Source organism: Saccoglossus kowalevskii, chromosome 4 (assembly GCF_978046115.1).
Source record: "Saccoglossus kowalevskii chromosome 4, keSacKowa6.1, whole genome shotgun sequence".
Taxonomy (NCBI): domain Eukaryota; kingdom Metazoa; phylum Hemichordata; class Enteropneusta; family Harrimaniidae; genus Saccoglossus; species Saccoglossus kowalevskii.
This window is the reverse complement of record NC_140644.1, coordinates 42,763,327-42,786,440: the sequence shown is the minus strand read 5'-3', so window position 1 is coordinate 42,786,440 and position 23,114 is coordinate 42,763,327. Positions and strand designations below refer to the sequence as shown.

Sequence of the window (23,114 nt, the reverse complement as noted above, 5' to 3'; positions counted from 1 at the left end):
CATATTCCCATAGCATGGGTTTCGTGATACTGAAGTCAAATTTTGATTGGACTGTAATGGTGGTAACATACAGGTGTTGATTGTCACCCCATACATGCACCAGATATGGGTCTCATATGAACAAGATTTGTTGAATACATTTACCACTATGCTGCATTGAGGGTTACACAGATAAATATACAACAAGACAGACAGTGCCAAGGTTTATATTAAAAAGGTAAATGAAGATCTGCTACTGCATATTCCCTAACCCCCATGAGCAAAGCATTCATTTCGCCCCTGGAGATCAAAACTCACACACATACTAATTGCCTCCTATTGAAATGTAAATAGAGCACAGTGAATTCAACATCTGGTGTTTGCATGGCATGGCAACAACTAACATCTAACCCTTCCCTAAACTATACGGTACTGTATAAAACCACACCAGGGGGGTAAGACTAAAACAGCCTCTCAATATATTACGAGTTAAAACAAACAATGTCAATTTAATTCATTTTTTGTTTTTTCTTTTCTTGTGTACTTTCAAGCGGCTCCACAAGTTTGTTGTGTACATGCATCAACCCTTTAAAGTACTTGACTGTCTTGACCCTTAACTCCAGTGTTGCATCTTCATCTGCAATGAAGATTGTTTTTGGATGTTGTTGAAATGCTGACACTGTCCACATGTGGCTAACGCCTTCTTCAATGGCTTTGTATAATGCAAATGCTTTGTGTGCGCCAGTAATAATAATCATAACCTGCAAAATAGGCGTGCAGACAAAGTTATGAGATCACAGTTTATGACTATGGTCACCATGTTCTATTAGAAGTGATCGCATTAAATAAATGAACAGTTAATAATTACCATTTTATACTATAAAGTGTGCAGTTATAGAAAATACATCATACTACATCATGCTACAAACATGACATACGAAACTTAATTATTGTGTCTTTTACACAAAATTTTAACATGGATGCTACAACTGTAGTGTTTTAAATATTTATTTGAAATTGTTTATTTCTTTACCACACAGTACTGAGAATACAGTTTACTATTATTGTGAGTATACTGTTACATGTACATGTGTTGTACAATTTACATGTGCCATACATCACAAAGCATGTCATGTATTTACTAAGTCACCATGTATTTTTATGCTAATTGGTATTGAAACCCTTGTCATTACAAGTACATTGCACACATGTCAACCTAATACATAGGGGTGGAAAGGAAATCAGTTTTTGTGACACATAATTATTAAGTTTTTTTCCCTCTAATACTGCATGAAAATTTGCAAAAATTGAATTTTTCTTAATATTTTCATAGAAATAAATTTTAAAGCATTATTTCAAAAACGTTTAATCATTAAAATTTCGTAATAATTCTGACAACCAAAAGCACCCATCTCATACACTGTAACTATCGTACATATGATTTTGTCTCTTGACAATACTGTATATAAAACAGGAACTCATAGGACGTCATTACTTACCTCCCTGGCATCCATTACCGTTTTAACGCCAACTGTCAATGCCATAGTTGGCACTTTACTGATATCACCATTAAAGAATCTTGCATTGGCTTCTATTGTGTCTTGTGCTAATGTTTTCACTCGTGTTTTGGACACCAGACTAGATCCTGGTTCATTGAATGCTATGTGACCATCCGGTCCAATACCTGCAATATAATTTCCCGTTAATTCACACTAATCCATACTATGGAGCTATGAATTCAATGGAATGATCAGAATAAAACTAGGAAAAGACAGATTAGATTGGTGTTGACCAAAACAACCTTAAGCAAAATACACAATTTATTAGTAACATCTGGGTACATTACTTGGGGTTTGCAAGTAGCGTGACATGATACCAAGATTTCGTTTGCATCTCACTCTCGCATAAGCATTCCCAACTCAGAACAATGCGAATGCGCATGCCCAGGGTAACTAGGATACTGAAATGTCCAGGTGGATCAAAATAGCTGCTCGCGATATGAGGGATTACAAGAACTATATCTTCTGTACATTTTCGATGTATTACATTTTTTCACTATGATAGTGGTAAGACACGTTTTGTTGTTTTATTACAAACCTTGAACATTGATATATGTCATGTCTTACGAATTTTACCGTAGTCATTGACGCCTATTCAAGAGTACGATGTTTATTGTGGTTAGCGTGAATGGGTAAAGCTTCGCCATGACAATGAGCTGTTATCATCGTAAAAATGTTAAATTAGTCTTCAAATGGTCAGTTTATCATTGAAAACAACTATTATTTTGATTTAAAAAAAAAACGTGCCAAAGCCAGAGGTAAAAGATCGTGCTGGAACATCGGCAAATCTTCTCCGTGTTGGTAATTTGAACATTTTGGCATCATCGAGTATTTTGATTGGCTGATCAGGTGTCGAGCATTTTCATCCGACCGGAATCATTTGCTTACTATGAAACTAAATTGTACTTGCATTTCAGAACAATTCAACGAATTTACTTTTTGTACTTTATGAATAATCACTACCAAGTAATATTAATAATTGTGAAACGCAGCATGATCGGATTGCGCTACTGTGATTATTTGCTACTAAGCAATGCAGCGTTCGTTTTTTTAAAACTTCTTTTAGGAACGCCAGAACGATGTTGGTTACTACTATGTGGACATTTTCCTTTGATCGTTTGTCAAATACTTATGTTTTCTGAGGGATGAAACTTTTTGTATAACTTTCTAGACAGTCTGGAAAAAGGAAGGGGTACAGTGAATAAGTGTCAGACTGCAATGAGCTGCAAATGGTAGTTATGTAATACTGGTAGGCATGCAGGAAATAACCGTTCTGTTAGAGCATGATTAGAGGTTCCAGGTTTCAGATATCAACAAGACATTGGCCTGACTGCTTCGTATGGTGTTACCCTTTGTTTTATTTTTTGCGAAATACTTCAACAGCTCAAAACCGCGAAATCAGATGTTTCCACAGCACACATCACAGAGTACAAGAAGTAAATACGCCATGCTTGAAATGCATGAACAACCAGGTTCTGCATTACTTCTCGTCATGTTACAACGACGCCTTCAACACGCATCAGGTTTTGTTTACGCTGGAGGTATCACCCATCTCTCCATGCATTGTGTCTATCAAACATTGTCCAGTGTTTTTTATACAATCCATGTCTGACAGTGGCGATGTTGTTGCACGGACTTTGACCGTCACCCAGGCAGCTTTGCTGCTGGTTGTAAAGCAGAGTTGAAACAACGTCGATTTTATAATACATACAACACTGCAGATTGGTCTTTAAAATTAAGTATATGGTAAAATTGTTTTGACAGAACGCTCTTCTCCCCCTCACCGCTCATTTGATTTTGACTGTAAAGTCAACCTGACGTTCATCCACCAGATCACAAATCTCACACGAGATACAAGCAGGTACTACGTACACGGTCTAGGCTTCACGGAAGACAAGGCTATACATTTTGATTTTCCACACGAGTGTCATAAACAGGTTACAAGATAAGCCTGTGATGTTGCGGCAACTTTTCTTTACTAATGATTTTAATATTTTATGATCACGGTAATTTCCGTGTAATAACCTGTACTTATAATATACAGTAACAGTAAAAATTTGTATTGTCACCTCTACCAATTAGTCAATATTATATGGAAATTTGAGGGCAATAGTAAATACACATTCTGTTTACCGATTTGTGACAGAAATATGAAAACCGAAGTTCATGACTTCGTGTTTTCACACTTGTTATATTAGCAGTCTTGAGGAGTAGTATGTATACAGAATGTGCATAGGAAGTTTCGTTTCATTCTGTATACGAGATCAGTACCGCCAATAGACCGACGCAATGGAAACAGACGGCGGATTTTCTTCGCGACCGTTTAGCAACAATCTGGGCGTGTGTATCCGGTGGATGGCTGCCTTTTCTTGTTGGCCATCATCAACATGAATTAGTTCTGCGTCATATTTTTCTGACGATGTATAAATTACCGAGCGCGATGTTTCAAATCATGGCACACGAAGACTGCTCTGTATTTGTTTGAAATTCAATTGCTATGTTATATTTAAACAAGCAAATTGTAATCCGTTCTTAGGATGTTAATATCAGTTGTTGTTTTGTGGGATTAGCGGTACAGGGGGAAAGATAAGCATTCATTTACTCAGTGGACAGAGGTGGAGTTAATTACCCATATACACTTGGTGCAATCCGAGGGATTGAGCGGTTCCCCTTTAATAATGAATGCTTGAGTACGGTAATACAACAGTACCTACCTCCTATAAAAAGTTCAATTCCACCTGCAGCAGCGATTCTATCTTCAAAACTATCACATTCAGCAACTAAATCATCAGCATTTCCATCCAACAGATTGACATTTTCAGGTATAATATCAATATGTTTGAAGAAGTTGTCCCACATGTAAGTGTGGTAGCTCTCAGCATGATCTCTTGGTAGTCCTACAAATATTATGCAAATAACAGAAAAACAATATCAGTTTGTCTATTTATTTCATTCATGCATAAAGCTGACCACAAATAAAACCTACCGGTATGTACAATCTCCATAGTAAAATACCAATATTTTGAAAGGATTATTTAATGATCATTTCAATACTGTTTCCCTTGAGACTGTAAAACTAGTTTTTCTAGCTTGTATTCACAGGACAATTATTTACTGACATCCAACATGTTCTACACCATCTTCCAATCTCAGTACCTCAATATACCATGCATGTAAAACTCAACCTGAAAGCTGATCACCGATAACACAATACTTGTACTGTGTTGCTGAAATTTGACCTATGATCACTTCACTCACCTATCACTCTCTTGAATCAAGACAAGAGCTAATTATCACTCCCCAAATCCATACCACTTTGAAGATATCATAACTTCCCTAATTCCTTGTGTTGTTACGGTCAAGTAAGCTACTTTTTTTTAGTCACAAATTTATTTTCAAAAGTAAAGGCCTTAGCAATGTTCAGTTAAACCAAAAGTCCACCTTATTTTAACTTACACAGAGTTGGTGACATGACAATCTCCAAAGACATAATGTAGGGTAAAATATTTAATAAAATCAGGTCTAATTTGTCATAAGTCAAAGGAATAACACATCAATAAATAAACATGTGTGATTTTGGAAAGATTTGTTTTTGTAAATTGCATGATGAGAAAAGGAAAGACATTCACATTGAACACAATCAGTAAACAACACACTCTAACAATAAAATTCATGCAGTATTTCACAATACACAGACTGACAGACATAAATCCACTTTTATTATGGTGGATTATTATCTTTTCTAGCTATTTCAGCAAAACACTATACACTTGTGTATTGTAAAACAAGCAATACATTGACTTCAGAAATACAATGATACAATGGTGAACGTGATCACCATTGTATCATACAGAAGTGATCATACAAGTATCATACAAACTTACCTACGTATTCATCCATGTTAAAAGTCTTAACATACTTGAAAGACAAATCACCACCTTTATAGAACTCTATCAGCTTTTTGTACATTCCTAATGGTGTTGACCCTACAGTGGAGAGACAAGATAATTCAAGATAAACAGGTGAATAAAAAAAAATATATATATATTCCTGGTACCAAAATGATATTTTACTTTTGCAATTTGTTGCTTTTTTCTCTCTCATTTTTACATTCTTTTGTCAGCTCCCAATGTTCACTTTTCAAATTGACATGCATCTGGAAAAGACGATCTGATTATTCATAAGAAAAATTTTGAAAGAATTTGGAATAAAGAAAATAGTGTGAATGTATTATTAGGATAATTTGATGAGGACATTGGAGACAGTTACTATTATACAAATGATTAGACATTGTAATCTGTTCAGTATGGATGATTTCAGGTTGTACAGTATGCCATCAAATCTGCAGACATTGTAATCTGTTCAGTATGGATGATTTCAGGTTGTACAGTATGCCATCAAATCTGCAGACTTGTTTAAACATTTGTTACACCACAACTGGTTAGTTAGATATTTGCAGTACCTGTACATGTATCACAAAATGACGAAACTATTCAATTGATGAAAATAAAATAACAAAAAATCCAGCAGATTACTGTCATATTTATCAAAAGCATTGATTGAATGTATATATCTATCTGCAATAGTGCTCCATATATAATAGTTATGCAATTTTAATAAGGTCACTATGGTCATTAAATAAGTTGATCAGATCATGAGTCTTCAATATATCACTGTGTGATTGTCTACGTCTGTAATATTGATTCTGATATGACTACGGGAGTACAGATGGTTGCTGGTAACCACTATATAGTATATACCAGTACTTGTGCCACTATGTGCCAGTACTTGTGCCACTATGTGCCAGTACTTGTGCCACTACATGTATGTGCCAGTACTTGTGCCACTATGTGCCAGTACTTGTGCCACTATGTGCCAGTACTTGTGCCACTATGTGCCAGTACTTGTGCCACTATGTGCCAGTACTTGTGCCACTATGTGCCAGTACTTGTGCCACTATGTGCCAGTACTTGTGCCACTATGTGCCAGTACTTGTGCCACTATGTGCCAGGACTTGTGCCACTATGTGCCAGGAAATGATAAATACTATTTATAGTGTGTTAAGCGCTACAAAAATACAAACATTGGATCAACTAATAGTTTGTTTTCAAATCTATGCCAAAATATCATTAGAATCTATGCATGTTGAGTAACATATATCATATTATTCCATGTTATGGGACCTGTAAGTCGGTTTCGTATCTGGTGGGTTTCGCGGGGAGTAGGGCTTTGTCTCAGTAACTGATCCTTTCATCCTTGTTGAGAATTAAAGTTTTATGTTTCTTTAACCACTGGCGCTATTCTGGGAATAACATCCTAGCAGGAGTTCCAAAATAAGACCCATGCTCTGATAATGCTTCCAGTTTGAAAGACCAATAAACATTATCATTTTGATCTTATTGGTGTTGCAAAGGATAGTTGAATATTGTTTATTGAAATTAATAATCCCCATAACCGTTTTCCAATATAGATAAATTGTAGTATGTAACAAACTGTATAACAATGAAATAAAGGAATGTATATATATATATTTACATTATTACTAATGCATTGCAATACAACTAATTCAAATTGAAAGAAATTACAATATAAAGTATTCATCAGTAATACTTCTCAAAGGCGTATTTCATGGTCAGTGTTATTTACGAAAATATTTGTTTATAATTTTATAAACTTGCTTGGCAATACCCACCCAAATTAAATATAATGTGTACATATTTTAATAAATAAAGATATAAAAGTGAAATATTAAATATTTCATATTTTATTATATAACAGTAATCAATATTTCATATGGAAATCCTGATAAAGTTCACAACTGGCGATTTAGCACTACCGGATTCGGCTGATACCCCGCCCTGGGTGATCTTATAGAGGATTCAATTTTTTTTTAGAAAAATGTGGACCAAAAGAACTTTAGCAGATATTACGAGGCCCATCTTGTCTGGAAAAATAACCATGCGTTGATAAAAAATGGTCTACAAAAAATAATGTTTCGTGTTGACCAAATATAATCATGCAAAGTATAAATTCAAAGTGTTTTAATACATTGGTGAGAGGTCGCATTTTACGTGGACAAGAACATGCACTAAGAAGAATCAAAGAAAGCTTAGAAAGAACTCCTATGTGCTGAGAGTATTGGAAACACATTAAATATAATTCGAAATTACTTAGCTGAAAACTAATTATGCAAATCAGAAAATTAATATGACCAGATTTGAGTGTAAAACTAATGAGGTCTGCGCAATGTAACAGAAAATCTATGTCTCCAAGTTTAATTGAAATGTGATTAGAACCAAAAAATTATGAATTATTATGCTTATTAGGGAATTAATATGAACATATTTTTACCCCAAACTAATTAGGTTTGTACATTGTCCTAGAGCATCTTTGTACTAAGTTTCATTGAAATGGAATAATTAGTACCGTGAAAACTCCAAAACTTCGACCCCTCTAAAAATTCGTCCGCCTATTTATTTGCCGGGTTTCGGTGTTTTATTTACCTCCAAATTTTCGACTCCACTAAAAATTGCCGACTCATTTTTATTCGAAAATTGCGACCAGTTTTAGTTTTCCCCCAAACGAAAAAAAACCCAATGTGAGCGTTCAAACGGGACCTTCCTCGAAGGCGTGAATCCGGGTTTCTGATTGACTGAGAGATTTTTATTTTATTGGTAACGAAAATATATTCTAAATAAACGAAGTTTCAAATAAAAACGAACACAAAAATCTCGGCATGCTGCGTTTCTGAATTGTTGATTATTACTGTACTCAGTAGTGATTATAATAATGTACACAAAATAAATTTGTTGAATGGTTATGAAATACAAATAAAAGTCAACTTAGTTTCATCGTAAGCGAATGATTCCGGTCTCGTATAAACGTTTGATGCTGTAGGATATCCGCCATGTTCTCTTAGGTCAAATAGGTCAAATCGCTAATTAACCAATCAAAAAGCTGGATGATGCCAACGTGTTCAAATTACCATTATAGCTTATTTAAATATGTTAATGTTATTGAACGCAATGCGGAAGAGATTGATGTTGTAGTACGATATTTTGGCTTGGATTTTGATGCGAAAACGGCATGATTTTTTTTAAATAAATAAATTAGTTGTTTTTAAAAAATAAACTGGTCATCTGAAGAATAATTTAACATTGTTCACAGTGATAACAGCTCATTCTCGAAAGGAAGCTTACCCGCTCACACTAGTCACGATAAAAATCATACACGTGTACTCTTGAATAGACAGACGTCAATGACTACGGTAAAACTTACTCTATTTTAGCCGGCAGGATTGATTGAAATGTCCGAAAAATGACGCCAAAATACACCTTAAAAGTCCTATTTTATTTTCTTAAATCCCATTTTATTTTTTAATCCAAGGGCGAATTTACGGCAGAATTTGGTACCTCAAATAAGGGACACGTGAGCTTTGATTCTAACCGGATACATTGCACTGGGTCGGGGAGATAGTTTGCTAAGCTTCCATGTATCTTTTGTCCAATGGGTACCTGTACTTCGAACATTCGCAAGTTTTCCTAGGTAGTGCGAGACAGCTTTGTCTTTTGACCTATTAGTTTTGTGCTGACCTCTTCTCCGCGTCTTGATGTTTTGTTTTGCTTGTCATAATACTCACTGATTGATGACTTTGTTTAGATTTTGAGTTACAACTCGGCCACGACCTTTGCTTTTACCGTGAAACATGAGGAAGTTTACGTCAATTGACGAACATTGCATTTTTTAAAAACTAATGAAGCACACTGTCTATCATCCCCATTTTTTCATTTGCTGATTTCTATTCTGAAAAATTCGACCGTCCGAAAATGCACCTTAATTTTGACTCTAAAAACACGTCACATTTCTAACACCAATTATTTAAAACCGGTCGAAATTTTGGAGTTTTTACGGTACTTTAGATATCAGTGTGAAAGCTTAAAATTGGTTAATTATGCAAATTAGGTAATTAATATGTACAGATTTTAACCCACAATTATTCAGGTCTGTCTATTGTCCTACAGCATCCATGTACATTCATTGATATGTGATGTACAGTACCTGAGATATCAGTGTGAAAGTTGGTTACTTATGCAAATTAGGTGATTAATATGCACAAATATTTACCGGAAACTAATTGGGTCTGCATAATTCTAGATTCATTGAAATGTGATGATTAGTACTTTAGATATCAGTAGAAAAGCTGAAAATTAATTATGCAAATTAGGTAATTAATATGCACAATTATTTACCCTAAAACTAATCAGGTCTCTGCATAGTCCTAAAGGATCTATGTACCAAGTTTCATTGAAATGCGATGATTAGTACTTGAGATACCCGTGGAAAAGCTGAAAATTAACTAATTATGCAAATTAGGTGATTATTATGCACAAATATTTATCGAAAACAATCAATCTCTGCATAGTCCTTGAGTATGTAAGTACCAAGTTTCATTGAAATGTAATGCTAACTACTTATATCAAATGCTGAAATTAATTAATTATGCAAATTAGGTAAATAATATGTACTGATATTACCATAAAAACTATCAGGTCTGTGCAGTGTCGTATGACATCTATGTACCAAGTTTCATTGAAATGTGATGATTAGTACTTGAGATATCAGTGGAAAAACCGAAAATTGACTAATCATTATGCAAATTAGGTAATTAGTATCCACGGATTATTACCAAAAACTAATCAAAACCTAGCATTAGTTCGGAGCATCTATGTACCAAGTTTCATCAAAATCCAATGAGTGGTTGTTTAGATATCAGTGGAACAGTCATGGAACCACTAAAAAATAGCTAATTATCATGCAAATTAGGTAATTAATATGCACGGATTTTCACCAAAAATTAATCAAATCTGCACATATGTTCAGAGCATCTATGTACCAAGTTTCATCAAAATCCAATGAGTGGTTCTTTAGATATCAGTGGAACAGTCATAGAACAGCTAAAAATTAGCTAATTATCATGCAAATTAGGTAATTAACGAGCATGGATTTTTACCAAAACCTAATCAAATCTGCGCATTGGCCCAGAGCATCTATGCACCAAGTTTCATCAAAAACCGATGTATGGTTCTTGAGATAGCAGTGGAACAGTCGGACACACATACACACATACACACACACACATACACACATACACACATACAGACACACTAACTGCAAAGACTCCCATTTTGTGCTTCGCACATGGGAGTCAAAAAGCAAGTCAAAGTAGAAACGGGGTGCATCATGGACATGACACAACACACGCTGCGACAACTGAGTGATCAGCGACATCATTTTGGGACGCAATTGAAATTCAAGTAAAGAAAATATTTTAAATACAGTGTTCTCCCCAGGCCTTTCAAGCACTGCGGGCCCGCGTCGCATAGACAAACAGCCGCGTCGCTTTTGTTTCGCCCGCGATCCTTGAAATCCTGCCCGCGATGCTTATTCACGTTGTATTGTTTACAAGTGTCAGCCTCGTCTAGCACATCTTTAAAACAATAACATGTATTGATCGAAAGGTAATCCCGCCTTTGTACATAGTTAGCCTTACAAAAACAGTGATAAAAACGGAAGTCTACAAGAAGTTACCAAGTCTATCAATAATTTGCCCATTGCATCAGGATGGTCTATCCCGAGTTGCTGCACTGCAGTTAATTGCGTTTTTACTACTTCATCGCCAGTGACACTAATTACCAAGAATTAAAAAAACAAGTGAAATTAAGTCGCATTGGGAAGAAAACTGTAAATAAATCGGAGTAAAAATTATTCAACTGCAGACGAGATGGACGAGGAAAAAACGAACCCTGACCTCTAGAAATACCTCATTCACAGTGCGTCATTACCAAGGAACGCCACCCTAAGGCGACGTAACACATGTAGTGACATCACAACCGATGCATGCTGGGTTACAACGGAGATTCTGATTGAGGTAACAAAGATGGCGGCGCAGAGTGCACGTTTTTCCGCGCTGTTTAAAAACAACATTTCGTTGGCGATTTTGATTTAATTTCTAAGTTAATCATCAATGAATCATTTTAATTAAGCAAACATTCTAAGTTTGTGTATTTTTAAACAAAAAAGTCATGGACCGATGATCGCAACAGCAGCGGTGAATACCCGTTCAACCACGGTTACTAGAAAAAAATGTCATTATTGATTTATTAATTTCTTCATATTATGATAACCCGCAATCTTGCAGATTTTACAAATTTAACAAACAAATATACCCCCCCCCCCCCCCGGTCATATGAACTGGCAGTAACATTGACACTAAAACTGACTGTACTTGTACACAAAATAATGATGAACTAGTTACCTCCACGGATAAACAATATATTTACTGACTGGCTATAAGTATTTCCATTTCTTTCCTGTTCTATTTCAAACATTATTTGACTTGATGCACACATAAAACACAATGAATTTAAATGATATAAAATATATGAGATATGTATCTCTTCTTTATTGCAGTTATAATGTTTGTTGGGGAAACTAATTATTATGCAAACAAAATTATGCAAATAAGATGTATTATTATGTAAATTAGCCGCGATGCTTGGCTTAGAGTCAGGGGAGAACACTGAAATACTTGTGATTCATCGATGTTCCAATGGTGATTTTTTATTCGAAATGAAGCGAACATGTAATATAAACCATACCATGTGTCAAATTAAATTTTACTACAATATAATTAACTCTGGACAGCGCACTTCGATCGCAATATTCACATACATTTCGACTTAACTCTAATAACCACGTGTTTGAATTACGTGCGGCATTGGGCAATGACCTCCAGAGTTCATGCACTGATATTTAAATTCGGGCCACCCAGCTTGACGCAAATCAATATAGTTACTTGTCATTTGTTCCAAAAATCTTTCAACTCTCACAAATACCATGAACACGAAGAGTTAACTGGGGGTTAACTGAAAGGGAACGTCTTTTTTGGACAAAAAAGACGTCAGTACAAGATTATGTGTACAAGGTTAGCTTTATAGAACGTACATGACTGCTTAACTCTGTTTTTTAATAATCATGTCGCATGTGAAACGCAGAAGACATTTTAGTTCACCCATTTCTTGTTTACAGACTTTTTGTCTGGAATGTGATACAGACAAAGATTAAACATTACTGATAACAACCAAGAGGCTTGAACCAGGAAGGCTTGGATATTTTAAACTTAGGCAGAAGGTTCTCTGAACCCGCCTATTCACATAGTTCATACCCACCATAGACTCCGGTCATTCAAAATGACTATTTTGAACTGTAGGCATTAATTAACGGAGAGATAGAATCTAGGTCACTCAGGGGAAGCCCCATGACCTCAAGATTCTTTTACCCCTTACGTCATGAACCCACGTGACCGAGGCCACATGGCAGCGCCATAGGTAGCCGTCCATCACTCTGGTTCCTTTCTCTCCGCCTCGAGGACTTCGACCAACGCGACGGGAAGAGCGGGGAGGTTGGGGGGACCCGGAGTCTATGGTGAGTATGAACTATGTGAATAGGCGGGTTCGGAGAACCCTTGCCTAAATTCACTACGTTCAATTACCCACCATAGACTCCGGTCAGTCAAAATGGCTATTTTGAACTGTAGGCAGAGTCAGACACCGATAGGTGGCGGGTTTTTCCGAGCAAACAGAAAAAAAAGAATGATGAAAGTCTTTTCCCAGTCCGGCATGAAAACAAACTCAAAAAACCTAAGTTAAGACCCAAGAAGGGTGGTGTCTTACCTTGCCTGTGCTGTCCCCGAAGCAAGAAACCAATGCTGCTGTGGTGACAGGGTTCGGTGCACCCGAGAAAGCTAGACCCAAGCTTAAAGCAGGACCGAAACAGTTCACATGCGGGCATAAGTCGAAAGAAACGAAACCTGGGAGCTTCCAGGGAGTGCTAGTGGTACAGACAATCTGCCCGCAAGAATGCCAAGACTGACTTATCGCCTATGCGCAGGGGCCTCTGCGGTCATACGGGCTGGGTTAGTAAACAAAGCCTGGCCCGTTACGATGGGGCCTAACCTGAAGAGACCCTGCTCAATAGATTGGGCGTCTCTTAGGTAGTAGTTGATGAAGATGTTCTACGTTCTCCAGAAGCCTGCCCTCAGAATGTGTTTGAGGGGGCGCCTGACGCTAGCGCTAGTGAGTTAGCAATCGCACGGACCTCATGTGCTGGTGTCTCTGCAAGGTCTGTATTGAGGAGGATAGTGTATTATAGACCTCCAGTGCAGTCGCAGTAATCCACCTGGAGATGGAAGTCGGGGAAGCCGGCTTATCCTGTTTGCCAGGGCCGTAACACAAAAACATGTGTTTGGTTCCCCATCTGGAAAACCTGGTACGGTTCTCGTAGCAACTCAGCGCTCGGACCGGGCAGAGAAGCAATTCCTCCTGATCCTCCGGACTGACAATATTTGACAGCCAGGGGATTACGATCGGTTGAGGATCGTGTCCTGGGATTTGGTTCTTGGCGAGAAACCAGATTCGTGTCTTTAGTAAAACTTGATCGTCCATAAAGGCGGCACAACCGTCCACGAAGGACAGTGCGCCTAGCTCTGACCGGCGCCTACCTGAGGCGAGGGCCAGTAGGAAGACTGTTTTCCACGTCAACAACTTGAGTGGTGCAGGATGTTGGCAGCCCGCTTAGATAGACCTTTTGTCTGCGCGAGTCTACTGAGAGCCTCCATGCATGTAAGTCGTACACTGCTGGGCTTGTTGGTAGTGTGCCGTCCGGTTGGGACAGCAAGTCCGGTATGTCCGGCAGTACTACCGGTGTTTCGACTATCATTTCCAGCAGGAGCGGAAACCAGGCCTTGGTCAGACAATTGGGCGCCACCAGAGTTAATATGCAGGTGGGCTCTTGTTGAAGTTTCTCCAGTACCCGGTGGATTAGCGGGAAGGGAGGAAAGGCGTACGCATTCATGTGGGACCAGGGGATCGATAAGGCGTCCATGGCCCATGCTCCTGGTGCCGGCAGGAGTGTTACGTACGTCGGGAGCTTGGCGTTCCGGGGTGCGGCGAACAGGTCTATCTTTGGACCGTCCCACAGCCGAAACAGTCTGGAGGCTACCCACAAGGGGATCTACCACTCCATGTTCTGGAGACGGAGGCGCCTCGAAAGGGCATCTGCCAGACCGTTTCTCACCCCTGGAAGGTGGTGTGCGGTTAGCTCCACATTGTATTCCAGGCACCAAAGGAGAATTTGCTCTGCTAGGACCGACAACGATGGGGAACGCGCCTCCCCTCCTTGTTGATGTAGGAGACCACCGCTGTGTTGTCTGTGCGGAGCAGGACCCTGTGGTCTCGAACGTCGGGTCGAAAGTGTGAAAGTGCTAGGTGCACTGCTTTCAGCTCGAGCCAGTTGATATTGTGGTCCCGGACCCATTGCGGGGGCCATATTCTATGGGCTTGTTTGTCCAACAGATGCGCTCCCCACCCTTGGAGGGAGGTGTCTGTTACCAGAGTCATGGTTGTGATGAGTGGGTCCAAGGAGATCCCCTGTCTGAGATTGGTCAGTGACGACCACCAGGAGAAGGTTTCCTTTACTTGGTCCGTAATCAATACCCGTCTGTTTAGTTCCCGTTGGTGAGTTCGGTATTCCAATAACAAGCGTTGGACCAGGCGGCTGCGTAGTGCGGCCTTGGGAACTACCCTTTGAACGGAGGTCATCATTGCGATGAGCCGCATTAGTTCTCGGAGAGACACTGAAGGTACGCTGACTAGGCGTTCTGCTAGGTTTCTTAGCGCTAGACAATGCGCTTGAGATGGGCGAACCATGCCTACTTCGGTGTCGAACTCCATGCCCAGAAACACCAACTGTTGAGTCGGGTCGGAATGGGACTTTTTGTGATTTACTAAAAAGCCCAACTGGTGAAGTAAATCCTGTGTAAGCCTTACATGTCTGGCTAATAACCCCTTGTCTGGGTTGTGTATCAACCAGTCGTCTAGGTATGGATTGATGTGTACCGACATTTGGTGGAGCAGCAGCACTACCTGATTCATCACTCTGGTGAATACGTAGGGCGCTGTGGATAACCCAAAGAGGAGCACCCGAAATTCAAATACTTGGCCCAGATGAGCGAATCGAAGGAGGGGGCAACTCGCTGGGTGCATCTGCATGTGCAGGTAAGCGTCGCATAAGTCTAAAGAGGCTAGCCAGTCGAGTCGGTGGATGGAGAGTAGGACACTGGATGGTGTCTCCATGCAGAACCGATCGAGAAGCACATACTGGTTTAGTCTGCTTAGGTCCAGAACCAGATGCCAGCCGCCTGTAGATTTTGGTACTACAAATACATTTGAGTAGAAGCCCGGACTTAGTGCCGGCTGAACTATTCTGTGTATGGCACCCTTTTTTAGCAAACTGTCTACTTCCTGTCTGATTGCTTCCGCCTTGCGGGGGTCCCCTGGCAGTGTCCCCAACGGGGGGACACCGACAGGGGCGGAGGAGATGTCAGTGGTATTCTGTAACCGTGTGTGACCACCTGGAGCTTCCAGGGATCGGGTACCCGCTGCCTCCAAGCCGGAATGCACCGGCGCATTCTGCGTGCGACAGGGATCTGTGGCCATGGGTTTGGCGGTTGCAAGAGGGGGGGTCTCCTTTACCGTGAGGTGAGCCTCCCCGTAGATCACTGGGGTTACTAAGCTGTAGCCTGATCTCTAGCCGAACGCAGACACCCCCCCCTTTGCAGAGGGTAGCATCAAACATGCTTTCCTCGCTGCCAGGGATGATGACCACTCGAGGAGGAGGAGCCACCACCTGGTCCTCTCTTTCTTGGGGGTGCACCGCTACCCTTACCTCCCGTGGATGGGTACGAGCGCTTGCCTCCTGGCTGACTCTGTTTAGCGGAGCTAGTCCTAGGGCGTTGTGCTTTCTGTGCTTGGGGCGCCCTCTGTTTACCCTTGGCAGCGGCCAACTGGCTAGCGGATTCGACTTGGACCATTTGGTTTGTTACACCCCAAAGCTCTGCGACTGCCCCCGCCATCTCCCCATCAAAGAGGGTGGAGGATCTCCAGTCAGCGTAACTGAGGCGGTGGCGTACCCCCTGACTCAGTTCGCCGGCGAAAACACACGCGTCTAAAACCACGTCAGTAGTAGCCCCGGCCAAGAGAGCCATATGACACTGGAGGATATCGCACATAGCCGTACAGTGGCCTACCATTAACTGTGTCGCCTGGTCTAAGAGGCGAGTGCGAAATGCATCTGAGGTCTCAGAGTCCTGGGCGCGGACAAAAATGTGCTTCAGTGTGACGCCCACAAATTCAAGGAAATTGATGGGTCGCAACTCCGCTCTCAGGGCATGTTGGATATTCTCAAAATGGGTCGATGAGAATGACCATGGAACGCGGCCATCCCCCTTCACTCGGTTGGCAAAACAGAAGTTTGTGGTACCGGGGTCCGGTGAAGGAGCCTTGGGGTCCGGTCGGAGACTTCTGGTTTCGTCACATGAATTGGGGTCCGAATTCGAGATTGCCCCGATGGGGTAGCGTTTAGTCCAGCGAAAGGAGTTATGCAAAAGATTACCCCAGCCCAGGGCTTTCAGCATTACCTCCTCCGCGGCTGACCAACGACCGTCCCTCAACATTGTCTGCGCGCCGTCCCCCGCGCTCAGCGGTTGGCTGGACCAGGGGAGACGTGCGGATGGGGGCGATCTGGATCCTGGTGCCTGTGATCCCATCAGCGTAGAAGCGACCGTAAGCGGCTGCTTTAGGATCGAGGGTTGGGGGAATATACATAGCGTCACCTGGACTGATAATATTCTGCATCCAGGGGGGGGGGTCACGGCTGGGAACGGGGGGTTCCCCGGAAGAGACGTGTTTAGAATGCGAACGGTGCTTTCTGTGTTCCTTCCTACTTGCCGGCTGATAGGCCGCAGTGGAGACAGCTCGCTCCGCCTGCAGGTGATCTACTCTGCCTGCCAGGGACGCAATTTGCCCTGACAGTCCTTCGACCAATGCCCTAATTTCAGCAGCAAAACCGGAGGATGGGTCCACAACGAGACCCAGCGCGGGCCCCATAGGAGGAAAGACCTCCAGGGGCACAGCCTCGCTGTTGCCGGTAAAGTTGGGAAACCCACTGTCTGAAAGAACAGACTGTGTAGATGCCCTCCGATCAGCGGGCCCTTTGCTTGGTATCCCGGTATGAGAACCGGTAGCCGAGCGCGAGGACTTGTCATTCATTCATAACGCACAACTCACTCATACCCATGCCGGTAGCACTTGCCGCGCGATCTTTTCGCGAACGAGTGATGCGGTCAGTCTCGGCTATTTTGACATGCTGCTGGAACGATTCCCAGGCTTCCGAACCCCAGCGATTACACATATTCTCTGGGCAGACACCCAAACCTCAAACGCACGTGAAACAACGATAACACTTTGAACACTGCGTACACTGAGTACAAATCCGCCTCATTTTCTGAGGATACAATACCGGCGGTGAGCCTCTGGCGTTGCCAGTGCATCTGTCCATTTCTAAATACATTAAAAATAAAAGACGACATGCATGAGAGAAACGAATTACAGTTGTAAAAAGTGGACGGCTACCTATGGCGCTGCCATGTGGTCTCGGTCACGTGGGTTCGTGACGTAAGGGGTAAAGGAATCTTGAGGTCATGGGGCTTCCCCTGACCTAGATTCTATCTCTCAGTCACCGGCAGAATCGCTGATTAATGCCTACAGTTCAAAATAGTCATTTTGACTGACCGGAGTCGATGGTGGGTAATTGAACGTAGTGAATTTTGTAAATAAAATTCTTTAGCGTAGACTTTATTCATGTGTAATAAACGTAAGTGAAATGTATTTTAACGAGTCATAATACGCAACAATAATTCGTATACAGCATTGGTTTTATTGAAGTTTTAATGCTTTTCAACTTCACAGTGAATTATTTTAGCGTCATATTTGAAATAGCGCGCTTGATACAAGATGTCGGACGGGAAAATTGGAGTCTGTAAAAACGTTTGTTGGTTCATTCAGGCAATGTGTGGACCAAAACATCGCCCACTATTTGAAACATCGCCCATGGTCGGGGTTTAGGATGGGCGGGGTATCAGTCGAATCCGGTATTAGGGATTGTCAACTTCCTGTGAATTTGAGTACCTGTTGTTTTTAGGTTCATGTGCTGCAAGTTGCAGAGCACTACCTAAGCAGCCGTTCCCCAGCAAATAATTAAACCAAGGCGGTTTCGATATCGAAATCGAGAAACTCTCCAATTTTACATAATCTGGGAAGTTCGAATTACTAAATGAAGTACAGGACGACAAAGCTGAAATATCCAAGAACCAACACATACAAAAAATCTCAAAAGTGAATATTCATGGTGTTTTTTAATTCTGGGAATTTGTTAGTACTCTAAGTAAATCACTTTTTGGATATCCGCTCCGCTAGGATAATCTTATAATCACTTTTGTAGGTTTGTATGTGTGTGTGATTTCCAGTGTTTTCACGTATTATTTCTTCTGTGATTTTTTTGGCTTGGCCGATTTTGCTCAAACTTGGCAGGTATGTCACATCTTCACCCTAGTTATTAGAACAAATCTGGAAAAAAATAAATTGTGGCCCACTGTTGCCATAGCAACAGCCAAACAACTGATTTTTTGGATAGCTTCGTGCCAAATGTATCTCCTCCTACAAATTTGGCATAAAACACTCCTAACATAGCTCATTCTACTCAGCTTGAGTGTGGGCACAATTTTTTTTTCATTACTGAGCTTTTTGACCCCAAAGTTGGGGTAACTGTTCACCAGGAATGGCTTTTTAACTCTTCTGTGATTTTTTTGACTGAGCCGATTTGGTTCAAACTTGGCAAGCAAATCACACCTTCACTGTAGTTAGATTGTAAAATCTGAACACAAATTCTGGCCGACCTTTTCTATGGCAACGGCCAAAAATCTTATTTTTTTTAATACATTTGTGCCAAATGCATCTCACCCTACATTTCTATGATTAAAAAGCACGGACGTAGCTCATTATATTCAGCTTGGGAGTAGGCTGTTTGTTTGTTTTTCTTATTTCTATTTTCATTACCGAGAAAATTGACCTCAAAGTGGAGGTAACTTTTTATCAGCAACAGCTTTTAACTCCTCTGTGATTTTTTTGGCTTGGCTGATTTTGTTCATACTTGACAGGTAGGTTGTACAGTCACTAATTTGAAAAAAATCCTGGCCCATCACTGTCATTGCAACAGCCAAAACTTCTTTTTGAATACTTTCGCCCAAAATTTATTACCTCCTACCAGTTTTGTAATTATAGCAGTGTTAAAATGACCATGCTTTTTATTTTGGCAACGTTGCACACTGGTAAGAGATCACCGGCGCCGACATTGTTACACTGTATCAACGTAATCACAACACAACTTTGAACTTTGAATGAACTGTAAATGCTGCCTTCAATCTAGAAAATACTTTTGCAAAACGGTTGGAATTAATAAATTTAACAGCAGAATATGTCCTAGCATAAGATTGTTATGTGAACTTCATTCATTAATGGAATACAGTACGATGACGCTATTTTCTAACTGATTCAGACTCCTATATTGAGTATGTCCCGGGCTGTTTACTAGTATCAACCTACTTACTTGTCAGTGTCTAACTGTTATATACAGCCCAGAACACGTCAGAATAGTAAAAAAAAAGTCTGCTAATGTCAGTTGCCCATGCCATGAGAGCCGGCCACAGAACCAAAACAATCTGTTAACCTTCGCGGCCCACAGCATCGATATGATTTTATATTGCATAGAAATAAACACTAAATGTAGCTATCCCGGTCAGCAATAGAATCAATAATCTTAGTGGTCCGTAAATGCATGTTGTCAAGTTCGAGAGTGCGTTTTAAGGTACAGTACTGCTACAATTTTGGGCTTGAACATGTTCTATATTCACCCAAAACAACAACGAACCTGAAACAAAAGTAACCGTCTTATCTCTCTTGCATTTCCGATCAACAGAAAGTCGGGGCCAATCTACCATGATTGTTTGTTATCATCAATTCACAAAGGTCAAAAAACATTTTTAAACGTGAATTTAACGTTGAACGTTTTTGAAACGAATCAATGTTCTGGTTATCTCTGGTGCAACTGCAGTCTTTGGAGCAAACTTGAGAGACTGTAAAACACAATTCATGGCACGCGACTTAAAAACGCAATTTACATGTGAATTTCCCAACAAAGGTTTAAATGTTTTAGTTGTATGTGGTGTGGCACTGGTGTGGAAAGCTGTCGAATAAAATGGCGATAACCTTCAAACGCATTGTTATGCTAATTTGATTTCCGGCATGTTAGTTGACAAAGAAATGAAAGATTTCTTGAATTTTCGGCCATAGCTACGTAAATTTGAACCAAAATGTTATCGGCAAGACTCAGAATGCTACAGTGACAGCCACTGAAACGTAATTGAAGGCAAATGAACACGTCAAGCACAAGTCGTGGCGTAAAATGGAGGCACATACCATTTTGACTCTTGGGGGGAATGGAAATCAATTGATTTGAGGGTGTCACAATAAGCGAGGGGGTAAATCGTTTTTATGCTACGAAATAAATAAAGACCTTGAATGTACTTTTTGGACTTTAGTACAACGTCATTTTTGTTTGATTACCTAACGTTTTTAGGTTCATGTGCTGTAAGTTACAGAGCACATACCTAAGTAGCCATCCCTCAGCAAATAATGAAGCAAAGGCATTTTCGTTGTCAAAATCGCGAAACTCTCCCCTTTTACGCAAACTAGGAAGTTCGAATTACTAAACGAAGTATATCCAAGAACCAACACATACCAAAAAATATATCTCAAAAGTGAATTTTAAGTCTAACCAGGACATAAGTGAGAATTCGTTAGTAAATATCCAAATATATTTTAGTATAAGGTAGTAAAAATAGGCTTGATAATACCCATTAGGTCACACACACACACACACACACACACACACAGTGTTGCAGTCAAGAGTGCTAATGTAAATAACGCTCTAAGGTCGTATCTATAGGCAGTAACAGATGGTTACAGGATTATAGGCACAGACTGTGACAGAGGTGAATGTAATAATTATTTCACATACATGTATGCAGTTTTATCTTGGTTAGACAGTAACTGTAGTTATATAATAAAATACCCTCATAATTAACGATATTACTATTATAATTATATCTAATTAATTATGTTTATTGAAATGATGATGATATCATAGATCCATGTAAATTACTTGCCATGCAAAGATGTAAGCATATTATCCACTTATATATTTCTCAATATATATGGAAATATTAAACACTCAAATGCTATATATATGATATATCAATGAGGAGCAATTCCAACAGATTGTAGTAGTTTAGAACGTCGATTTAACGGCTGTACACTGAGCTACTTATGTCTAAGGGGCGGAACACTGAATGCACACACACAACTACTTCCTACAATGTTATAGTTTTTCAAACGATTACGGCTATTTAGAGGAAAATTACACCCAAAATAGCTTATTTGCGTATTTTTGTCTTACCTGTTGGAAGACCGAGAGTAAAGTATTTTTCTGGTCCCGGATTAAATGACAATATTCTATTTCTGACATACTTGGCCGCCCAAGTACTGGCGTCACAATAGGAATCCAATATTACCAACCGCATTGTCAGTGTTTATAACGTAGTTACATACAACCCTGAAAAATAGAATGAAAGGCTGAAATGTAGAAATAATTGTCCATCCGTGAAATATAAAACCATGTTACTACCGAGAGTGTATCGTACGTAAAACGATTACCGTATAAAAATCCCTTAACAAATCACACGGGTGCGTGACATTTTGGGGTTCTCGGCGCCTGAAGTTGACCGATACAGATCGTGTACCGGCAAACTTAGGGATAAGTTTACACCCGACACAATTTATAGTTGTTATGGTTTCAGAATAGAACGACACAATCAGAGAATATTTGTAAATGTGTTAATATACCTTGTATTTAGCAACCAAACCGGCGGCGAAATGACGGTATTGGCAGCTGACCCGTTGTGCTTCTATCGCCATAGGCGGCGCTCTTGATGTCGCAATTTAGATTTGTGAAGTTTGTCGTAATATTTGTGTGTTTGTTATAGAATTAAACAGTAGTGTGTTAGTACATGTATTTGACACTTTAATGAATTGCTACAGACAATCAATTTGAAGTAATTATAATTTAACATGCATAATATCAACATGATTAATGGTAAAAACAATTGGCCGTAAAAGAGTACTTCATTATTTTCATCGAGTATGGCGTCGGCTGCTCGACATTTTCGGTTCTGGAGACGAACAAACAGTTTGTTCTGGAGACTATGTCGTCCGGTTACCGAAGATGTTAAACACAGACCTAGGCATGCAAACCTACAGCGAATGTGGTTATCTCGTTTGTCGCTCATCGCCAGAAAACGACCCGTGCTGTCAGTTAAAGGCGGTGCTGGTTTGTTGACTGCATGTGGTTTCTGTACTGTCGCGTATTGTAGCACTGGCAGTATTGATGACCGAACATGTATGTATTTCTTTCTTTTTGCAATGTGTTACTAATAACTGTAATATTAATTTTGCTGTTTAATTCCATATTTACGATCCCAACTCTAAAGTATTGTTGATAATAAAT

The 23,114-nt window shown here is 40.0% G+C and overlaps 2 protein-coding genes across 2 annotated transcripts in view; one reads left to right on the top strand and one right to left on the bottom strand.

The window, feature by feature from the left end:
• Positions 1–461: 461 nt before the first annotated feature.
• On the bottom strand, positions 462–22,541 carry LOC100377109 (glucosamine-6-phosphate deaminase 1-like). Its single transcript, XM_002731688.3, has 6 exons — positions 22,454–22,541; positions 22,008–22,163; positions 5,423–5,524; positions 4,253–4,435; positions 1,479–1,663; positions 462–740 (listed from the first exon to the last, which is right to left on the bottom strand). The coding sequence occupies exons 2-6, from the start codon at positions 22,129–22,131 to the stop codon at positions 489–491; spliced, it is 846 nt and encodes a 281-aa protein (XP_002731734.1). The 5' UTR covers positions 22,132–22,163; positions 22,454–22,541; the 3' UTR covers positions 462–488.
• Positions 22,542–22,750: 209 nt separating this feature from the next.
• Positions 22,751–23,114, top strand: part of LOC100376958 (mitochondrial disaggregase-like) — a 42,336-nt gene continuing 41,972 nt past the window's right edge. Inside the window, exon 1 of the mRNA XM_085498636.1 lies at positions 22,751–23,006. Within this exon, the coding sequence (XP_085354762.1) occupies positions 22,751–23,006 (256 nt within the window). The remainder of the gene's footprint in view (positions 23,007–23,114) is intronic.